General features: G+C 29.4%; 2 protein-coding genes across 3 annotated transcripts; one reads left to right on the top strand and one right to left on the bottom strand.

The window, feature by feature from the left end:
* Nucleotides 1-516: 516 nt before the first annotated feature.
* Nucleotides 517-3,684, bottom strand: LOC132952302 (protein arginine N-methyltransferase 5-like). Of its 2 annotated transcripts, none has more exons than XM_061024572.1 (2): nt 3,289-3,684; nt 517-2,495 (listed from the first exon to the last, which is right to left on the bottom strand). In XM_061024572.1, the coding sequence occupies exon 2, from the start codon at nt 2,492-2,494 to the stop codon at nt 722-724; it is 1,773 nt and encodes a 590-aa protein (XP_060880555.1). In that variant the 5' UTR covers nt 2,495; nt 3,289-3,684; the 3' UTR covers nt 517-721. The 2 variants fall into 2 exon arrangements, with proteins under 2 accessions (XP_060880555.1, XP_060880556.1); XM_061024573.1 differs by having other exon boundaries at nt 3,307-3,684.
* Nucleotides 3,685-6,869: 3,185 nt separating this feature from the next.
* On the top strand, nt 6,870-9,225 carry LOC132952305 (UPF0547 protein C16orf87 homolog). The gene is made up of 3 exons (XM_061024580.1): nt 6,870-7,171; nt 7,292-7,531; nt 8,132-9,225. The coding sequence occupies exons 1-3, from the start codon at nt 7,115-7,117 to the stop codon at nt 8,378-8,380; spliced, it is 546 nt and encodes a 181-aa protein (XP_060880563.1). The 5' UTR covers nt 6,870-7,114; the 3' UTR covers nt 8,381-9,225.
* The last annotated feature ends 1,146 nt before the right edge of the window (nt 9,226-10,371 follow it).

Raw genomic sequence — 10,371 nt, 5'->3', positions numbered from 1 at the left:
ACTTAATTATTTTCAATTTATGCAGGGAACCGAAATACGTATTTCCTTTGAATAACATAGGTATTTTCTCAGGGCACCAAGCCTCTAAACTCTTCAGCTCAATTCGTAGAGTTTTTCGAATTATCGAAAGTATACTGTATACATCGAGATGTACATACTACATGTAGTATATACATCTCGATGACTGAATATAATATTGCCGGATGCCGATGAGAGCCAAGTAGCCGGAGAGTCAGACTATTTCAAGATTATGGAATTATTCAAACTTAAATGTCGTAACGACATAGGTAATGTAATGGTCACCCAGTAAAATTAAAATCAATGGAAAATATTTTTGAAAATATAATGTGTTGTAACTTTTAATGATTGACAAAAAAGTAAGTGTTCTCAATAAGAATTGATTTTAAGTTAGTTATCTTCCTTTTGTGATCATTGTGCCATCAATTTCTTTTATTATCAGATTATAAGTAGCTTAAATTACAATTTGAATAAAAAATAAAAGATGTAGGTATCAAATAATAATTTGTATAAAAAGTGTATTTAATAATTATTATAAAATATGTATGACATAACTAAATAAACAATTAAGTAATACATATTATGTCTAATTATTACATGTCCAACATGGGTAAATAGGAAATTTACTATTAAAATGTAAAAGATCAGTCAATAATATAAAAATATTACAAATACAATAAAAAATTAGTATCTACTTAATTTATCACAGTCTTATAGAATTTGATTTTCCTTGGCAATTATAAATAGGTGTTTGGTTTGGAGAAGATACGCACCATTCGTACCACACTTTATATTCATCGCAACACCTCCAAAAATGCACAGATATAATATTACCCGATTTAACAAACATTGTGTCCTTGATTGGAAAATAAACAGGAAACCAACTGAACATGCCAAAACTCTCAGTTGATGGTTCAATACTTATTATGATATTTTTATACAATACTGCATTAAAATAACCACTAAAACCATGCAATTGCATGTTAGAAGTTATTTCAAACTTAAGGCATTTATACCGAGCATTGCTTTCCAGTGTTTTTTTGGGGTGATAAAATGAAAATAATTTTTTGGTCTTGGTTGGTTTATAACTATTTGGTTGTAAAACAATGTAAGATTGTTCAAATGCAGCATCTTTCGACTTTGCTATGCATGACTCATCGATGGTTTCATTTCTTATAGTCTGACTATACAGTTTATGTGACATTACAGGTCTTAAATAGGATGAATATTCACAAGGTATACTTATCCCATCATCTTTCAAACACTTCTGAGCTCCATCTAGGCATTCCGGTGACAATTCATTGTCTCCAAACGATCCCAAAAGTTCAGACACCATTATGTCACACTTCTCAGGTGGGTCCCATTCTCGACCATCACTGAAAACCACATCAACAGATTTACCCCAAATGTTTTTTTGATACATAAGTAGTGTCGGTATGGCATTTTCATTTTTTTCAACTGCATATACCTTAACATTTACGGCTGCTAAATCTGCAGCCCGCAAACTGGCTTTAACTAGAGGACCTCGACCGGCACCAATAACAGCTATAACAATATTTTTTACTTTTTTGTCTATGATCGCCAAATATATTGCCTTTTGGTATTGTGTATATTTAACTGGATCCTGTTCAAAAACATGATATACACAAGACATAAGATTGTCCCTGAGTGGTTGCAAGGGTAGTTGTAGAAGATCATCACACAAAATTACTGGAGCTGGGATATGAATGTTCTTAGCAATAAATATTATGTAATAAAAATAGTCTCTCATATTTGGTAACGGTTCACCTGATAAAATTACTGTCCATTTTTGTTGTATTGCTATTTTCAAAATATCTTCATGATCTTCACTGAGTACTGGATTTCCTTTTTTGTTTAAATTGAAAAGGTTTGTACTAATAGATAAAGCACACACGGGTTCACCAATCCATCGACTTATCTCATCATGAGTTGGCACATATTTAGTGAGGCACAAAACTATACTAATTTGTATACTATAACCAGTCATGTTTCTAAAAGTATTCCAAGAATCCCAAGCATTTTCTAATGCTGGTACGTTAAAATTAAACATAATTGGTTTATTTGAATATTTACATACCACTCGAGCCAAATTATCTGAATTGTTTGGTAATTTAAAATCGATTAAAAACTTTTTAATATTGAAATTATACAATGTATTAAGCTTTTGATTAAATTGATCTTCCATGTCATTTTGAAGTTTATAATCATCACAATCCACAGTGGGTAATTTGGCTATCACTTTTTTTTTTAAATCCGTAGATAGTATTGTATCCAAACTTGAAATTTTCTCATTGTCAAATAATTGGATACAGCCAACTTTGCAGTACCATGCTGTAAGGTATTCTAAACACTGTTGTAGATCAGTTTTTGTAATGAAATCAAACGCCAAGTCAACAGGAATGTTTGACGTTATCAATGAAAATGTATTTATAATGGACATACTGTTATTATTCATCCTATAGAGTAAAAAAAAATATATATTAGTATATAATATATGAAATTATATTTTTATATTATTTATGGACATATACATAACATAGGTGTACTCATTACATATATTTATTTAACAAATTAACTTCAAATCAGTGCTTTCAATTAATTAAATATGAGATATACTTAACAATAATATGAAGCACGGACGTGTATATTATGTATATGGTGATACGAAGCATCGGTCATATTCACAGACCATAATTTATAAATATCAAATATTATGTACTATATGAAGTGTGAAGTATGAAACTATAAACAGTATACCTAAATATTCTATAAGACTATAATGTCATGTAACCTACCTATATTATGATCAGAATTTATAGCATACCTAGAAATACCCATCGATTACCTGTCAAATATAAAATAAAAACTATCAAGGTACCTACAGTCATTGATTATAAATACTAGTATATATTATATATAGTATTTATAGTCAATGCTACAGTCTTTACAAACCGTCTATTTTAAATTGATTATTGATTAAAACAAAACAACCATGGTTTTTATACAGTTTAACAAATTTGAAATATTATATAGGTAAGTACTATAAGTATAGATAGGTATGAAAATCAGAAAATATTATGATATCCGATAGGACGTTTGTTATCACAATAATATGAAATTATGGAACTCTGAAAGTATTGTTTTTCCACACAAAGTACTAATAAAATAATAAATAAATCATAATAATATGAATTATAGGCATTTAAAATAAGAATATGTACTTATTACTCATCGTTCAAAAATACATACTTATGTTTCGAAACTCACAAGAAGTGTTAGCACAGAATAAGACATTGTGTTTAGTGTTAGTAGGTATTTTGATTTTGATATTCTCTGTACGAATTTGACTTTTAATTTTTGATTGCGGTTGTTGGTTGACGAAGTTCAAAAAAACGCACGTGCGCACTGCATAAGTCAGCTGTTGTCGCTTGTCGGCACCATTGAACTAAATAATAATAAACTATATCATATAGATTATAGTTCAATGTTCAATGGTCGGCACTTCACCACTAATCACTACAGACTGTGACTGTCTCACAGATGACAGATATATAAACATATGTTTATAAGTTATAACGTATGTTTATATATCCGTGGACTGTCTACACTCCACAACAACAACTACAGTCAACAGTGTCTATAATACGTGTCTACAGTGTGATCACTGTGATCACATCACAGTAATGATTTTAATTTAATTTGTCGTGATCATAGGCAATTGATATCTATGCCCTATGGTCATAATAATCAGTAATCACTAATCCAACTTACATGCGCAACAAAATATGTACGACCATAGATATATAATATTAAATTATTAAATGTTTAATATTGTATAATATCTGTGTGCACGACACGTAAATATTAATATTAAGTTCGGCAGTCGGCACCACAGACATATTATAAACTAATGGAGCGCTTAGATAGAGAAGTCAGTGGTACGATATAGTGTGAGCGAGAAAAGAAACCAAGTAGTAAAATTTATGCAGTTCCTTATGGCGGGCTCCTTCACTACTTTTTGTTCTTTATCTCTCAGTTTTATTTTCATTTAACCTGTGGTTATATGATCGCCTAATAGTATTGATGGCAGGGCGGAATGGAATGCGCTGTCCATTAGTTTATATGTCGGCACTCATCGCACGACGGTCAGTGGCGTAATTACAGGGGATGTCGTATCCCCTACATGAATTTGTTTTTAAAATTGACAAAACCATATTTTAGTATTTATTTAATTAGGTATTAGGTAATATAGTATATTTTATAGAAAAAATACACAAAAATCCGACTCTTCTATGTTATCAGTGGTGTAGACATGATTTCTAAAAGGGGGGGAGGATCAAAAAAAGAAAACGACATAGCTAAATGGGAGGGGAAAATTGGAAAATCCCCCACCCTCTCAAAACTTTTTACTAAGGTAATAAAAAGCCAATGGGGGGGGGGTCTGACCCCCACACCCCCTGTCTATGCCACTGTATGGTACAGCTGTACATAACTAAGATAATATTAATATTCGTGAACCTAAACGCTCAGAGACTATTCAGTCTTGACTGCCACGCGTAGCACATATAACAAATTAAAATTTTTTTTTTACGTATTTTACAAGTTGCGGGACATTTTTTGGGTGAAAAATATTATGAATCACGTTATTATTAAGGTGAAATATACAACTTAACAGCTTAAAAATATGTATTTCAAATATACAGCTTTTATATTAACAACTTTATTTAATTCCGAGGCCTACCCAAGGAAGTTTTACACAACAAACAGAGGCATATTTTCTATTTTTTGTTAAACAACGTAAAAAAATATTAAAATTTGTTATAGCCCTGCGCGTGGCAGTTGCTAGTCATGTAGCGTTGTGCGCGTGCGCGTACACGTAAAATCGCAAACTTTGGAAGGCTAAGTTTTATAACTTCTAAAATAATAGTTTCCGGTAAAAAAAATGTACAACATCGTTTTAAGCGTAAAAAATATTAGATTTGAAAAGAAACATTTTTGTGAATTATTTCCAACTCAAAATAGTATAAAAATGTTCGTGATTTTCAGGGCAGGATTGGCCTGGCGAGTTACTGAGTAGGTAAAACTCGGTGGGCCGTTCATGAGTGTTTGGGAAATTATTTTACAAGACAATTTTAAAGACATTTATTTAACTCGGTGCGCCGCAAAAATGTAGTTCATTTTAGTAATGTTTAGATGAAAATGAGCCTTTTAGGGCCGGTTAAAATACTAAATCTTGCGGTGGGCTGCATAGGCGCAAATGGGGAGGGGGGCTTTAGGGTCTAAGCCTTCTAAAAAATGTCCATAGCCCCCCCCAAATCTCAAACGCTATATTTACGTCTATGGTGGGCTACCTTCCTTATATCCGGTGCTGGTGATTTTGATGAATTTTCGTCAATTAGTGTGAACTTTTGACAAATTTCACAAGGTTTACATATTCTGCATATCTCGTGGCCACGCCTCAGTGTATTTAATTATTATTCATTACCTATTTAGTTTAGTAGTGTCGTACTGTCGTGAACTGTGCTATTATACTACTAGAGATAAACCTATACATTTTAATTATTTTCTGTTTAGTCTTCACTCTTCATGGTCGTTATACAGTCACCCAAGATTAAAGTTCAGAGTTGTGAACTTGTCTAACTTTCTTTTTCTTATTATCCTAGTCCAGGAGAACTGTGGTATCAGCACAGAGAATCTTGAGGAAAAAAGCTCATGGTAAAGAGCTCCTTACCAACAAACACTAAACATTCAATGAGATTATGCTCTAATTATTGATACTATTTACTATTTATTTTTACATTTAATACAATTTAAAACAAGGTTCCACGTAAATAGTTAATTCTATAACCAAAAAATCTAAAAAATATAAAAACACAGTTTTTTTTAGTTATTTAAAGACTTTGGTTCAAATTTGGTCTAAAAGAGATATTTAAATTAAGAATAACAATTTTAGTGTTGTGTTGAAATTTAAAAATATTATTAGTGGGTACTCGAATCTACTTGAAATACTTCTAAACTTCTAAAGTATATAATAATATAAATAGCTATAATTTATAAATATTACAATATACAAATAATATTACTTCAACTTACCAGTTACCGTATTAATAATAACATTAATAACAATATAAAATACATAATATAAGATATTTATAATTGTTTTATTAGTCATATTTTTTAAATTTTACTTTTTGAATTTCATATTTAAATCTAGATTTAATAATTATTTTGTATAATTTTAAAATACCTATTAATAGGTAAGTACACTAAAAATTGTTTTTCATTAGGTAATCATTCAATATATTTATGTAATTATATATGATAATAATGACAACACTTTTAAAACCATCTGAATAAGAAATAAAAATATAGAATATTTACTCAAGTTTGTAAAAAAATTACATTTATATTTTTTATACTAGATTCGAAAATAACTATAGTCTATAGTTATATCACAAACCACATTTAAAGAATATACAAATCATAAAACATAATATTCTATGAATATAATATTATATAAAGTCACATAATAAAATAAATAAGTATTAATTCTTATAAAATGATATATTGATAAAATAAAATTTATAATTAACGATCATTATTCTCCGGGGATTTTTTTCCGGGATCTTACTTCGGGGCTCCTTTTTTTCGAATACCCAGCACAGAATAAAGTCACCACCGGTTACCGTTCCATGGTGCAAGGCTGCGTAACCGTATGAGTGTTGCCAACGTGATGAACGGCCAGATGAAAATACAGTGATAACGACGACCGTGGACCCTGGGAATATTCGAGTTGAGTACATGCCACTTGGCAGTAGTTGGCGTATGGTCCGCCAGAGGCCACCGACAGCGTTTGGATTAGACGTCGTCCTTTTCCATTTAAAATGGCAATAAATCAATTTGTTTTGATGTTTTCTTCGTTTTCCCCGTTAAAATAAGCGTCGTTCGACTTTTTGGATTTCACGCCGACCGTCAATCGTGATGCCGGATCGTCGTTGCTGACTACCGCGGTACAAGTTCACCGGGGCCGGCCGGTTGTTTTTCCACCGTCAAATTCACGTACAAAGATCAATACATGTTAAAACACAAAAAAGTTCTCGTGAAAAAAATTTGCCCCGGTTGTGGCTTACAGGTAACGTTAAAAAAATGAATTACCACCCGCGGTTGATGGCCATTTTGTTTGTCATCCGACCGTTGCTATTAAATTTTTTTTTATTCGTTTGTCGTTGTTATAAATCGTTGTTGATTTCAGTACCCAGTTGCTGTGAAGACTTGTACCAAATGCAAGCATTCGTTTTACCTGTCCAAAAAAGACATCACCCCCAAAGTCGCCCCAGCCAAGGTGGCAGCGGCGGCGGTCGTGTCTGTCCAGGAATCCAAAGATGTTACAACCGCTCCAACTACACGTTCAGACGGCCGCCGTAGGACTGAACGTGTACGCCGTGAAAAACCTAACTATTATGACGCCTCTGCATTCATACGTAAAACTCGGGTAAGTTGATTCATCACAAAAATTGTACGCTTTGAGTTATATTCATATATTAGTGATTTTTGATGTTCTAATCAGTTTGGAGTTTGACAAAATACCTATCTAAATTTCTTAAGTTAACTTATATAGTATACTTAGTACTTACCAATAGCCTTTAATATTTATATTATCAGCAATATTTTTTATCATGCATAGAGAAAAATAGATTGTTGTCAAACATTAAAAATTAGGTACTGATTTCTACCATTTACTTAAACTACGGTATGCATTGTAATGCAAAAATTAAAAATGCATTTAAATTTGTTCCTCTATATGATATTATGTAATATAGAACAATTTTATTTATAAAAATAAACTTTTAGTGTTTAAATGTTTACATTTTATATGTTTGGAATTCCTAATATTAAAAAAAACATTATTTAATTTTTAAATATTGTCTGCAGAAACTTATTTTATAATGTTTTTATAACAACATTCAGGTTTCTTAGAATTTGTGTCTTAATGTCTTATTAAAATAAAAAAATTGAATTCTTTTAATTAATACTAAACATATAATATAAATAGTTATTATATTATACATCTTAAATTTATATATTTTTGCAGAAACGTACTGAAAAACCAAATGCAAAACAAAAAGATAATTATCAAGGTCGACGAGGCGTACAGATATCGCAGCCTAAAAAAGGTGTGGCATCCCTAAAACAAAATTATAAAACAAAAGTCGTACAAGATCCAGAAGACAAAATATATCATACTATCATGAAGAATGAAAAAGCAAAAGTATGTGCTATCATTTTATCTGAATTAAATCATAAGTTAATGTTAACTTCTTGGAGGCCGGGAGACAACTGATTTCAAGACTTATTACTTTTTAATAAACTTACTATAAGATTTTTAAAAACATTTAATTATGAATAATTAAAATTAAAATTTCCCAATAAGTAAAATTTCAAGTGAGCTATGTTTAAATAAAATAATCAAAATATCAAAATTAGATTCTAACTTAGACATTTTTACTAGGTATAATTTATTATTACCTGCAGTTTTAAATTCTGATTGATTTATTAACTAAATATTTCTTCCTAAGATACTTTTATTGAAACAGGAACGTTTTGTTCCTAGTTAATTTTTATTATTTAATATATATTTTTAAATAAAAATGTGCCATGCATTTCCAATTATTCAATAAGCGATTATTTATTTTGAGAATTCCTGTTAAATATAAAGTTAAATATTTCTGTATAAGTGATTTTGAATGGGTATTTTATCCAATTTACTATTTGATATCTTCATTCAGTTATTTAGTAAAAATTAAAAATAAGGTTTTTAACTTTAATTTTCATACAATATATTATATTGATTGTAAATATTATATTTTGAAAAAAGTATGTGTTCGAATTAGTGTTTAATGTTTGTTTTATATTACTTGTGTTTTAATCAACGTAATATTGTAATACACTTTCTTAATATTTGTCAATGTATTTTAATTTTTTTAAGACTAATGATGGCATCATTTTTTTTTTTTCATTACTATTATATTCATTATATTTTTAATTTATATTATTATGTGTCATGATTTTTTTGTAAATCAATATTGTGTTTATTGGCGTTGTTTATTGAAGATAAATTTACAAAAGAAAGAACTGAGTATAATTAATTATATGTTTCAATTTTATTAAGTTTACAGTGTTATTATTATTATTTGAATAATAACCTTAGTTTTTATTTTTTAACTGCAAACTTATCCACCCTCCCCTCTCAGTTTATAAGTACTAGATTATGAATAATATATTATACATAAAAAAACTGATAAAATAAAAAATAATAATAGTAATATTAATGTTAATTAAACACTGGTTTTCATTGTATTTGTTATAATTATTTATGTGTAACTGGGAACAAATTAAAATTAAAATTTCATTGTGGTATTAAATACAATTTTATTCTTACACAGATATAAAAGTGAAAAAAAAAAAATCAGTACTCGGTTAATTTAGTTGTATCAGTGTACAACACATTTCACCATTAATTATGTATAAGTTTTAAAATAATACATTGTATAAGCCAGGAAAGACCAACTGATAGACCATATTTTGTTGTGTTGTTTCATATACTATTGATAATTTTTTTTTATTGTGTAACAACAATTGTAATGAATTACATGATCTTAATTTTTCGTCATTTGGTAATAGATTTATAACTAATTAATTTAATATAATTTAAAAAATATTCTTATATTTATGTTGGTCTTTGTTGAACATAATATTAAGTTTGAAATGAATGTTGGCCATTCCTGGTTCATAAATCATATGATCATAATATAATAAATTATATATTTATATACAGGTATTTACACATAATTCTTAATTATATATACAATTTCAGTAATAGATACAATAATAAAAATTAAATATTTCTACAGTATTGGAAACAATAATGTTATAATATTCAGGGGCCGCAAATTCACACTATATTGGAAATCAAAACCTGTTGAACATGTCTGCGCACTTCCATATATAATAGGATTTAAGCCCGAAAATCGTGGTTCGCAATCAACACGCACAGTTTTAGAACTAAAATGTTTACCATAACTGAGTGCTCAAAACGCATTGGACTATGCCCCATGAGTCATGACGAGTATTTACATCAAGCACTCTTGTCTTGGTTTCTAGAACAATGCAGGTACCTAGTAAATAGTAAATACTAATGGTCACAAATTGTATATATCATTACTATAATCGAAAGCCTCAAATACGTTAATTAGGTAGATACATATGTAAAATCAGAACTTTTTTTTTATTGTTTCGACCAATTTTAATGGATCCGACATGACAGTTCTAAAT

The sequence above is a fragment of the Metopolophium dirhodum genome, chromosome 9 (genome assembly GCF_019925205.1).
Source record: "Metopolophium dirhodum isolate CAU chromosome 9, ASM1992520v1, whole genome shotgun sequence".
NCBI lineage: Eukaryota > Metazoa > Arthropoda > Insecta > Hemiptera > Aphididae > Metopolophium > Metopolophium dirhodum.
The sequence above is the reverse complement of the archived record's forward strand: the minus strand, read 5'-3'. Positions and strand labels throughout refer to the sequence as shown.

What these genes read in the sequence shown, in the direction of transcription:
- LOC132952305 (XM_061024580.1), top strand. Translation starts at nt 7,115, where the DNA reads ATGTTAAAACACAAAAAAGTTCTCGTGAAAAAAATTTGCCCCGGTTGT. An exon ending in GCCCCGGTTGTGGCTTACAG is followed by an intron (nt 7,172 to 7,291) that starts GTAACGTTAAAA and finishes TGTTGATTTCAG; the next exon opens with TACCCAGTTGCTGTGAAGAC. An exon ending in CATTCATACGTAAAACTCGG is followed by an intron (nt 7,532 to 8,131) that starts GTAAGTTGATTC and finishes ATATTTTTGCAG; the next exon opens with AAACGTACTGAAAAACCAAA.
- LOC132952302 (XM_061024572.1), bottom strand. Translation starts at nt 2,494, where the DNA reads ATGAATAATAACAGTATGTCCATTATAAATACATTTTCATTGATAACG.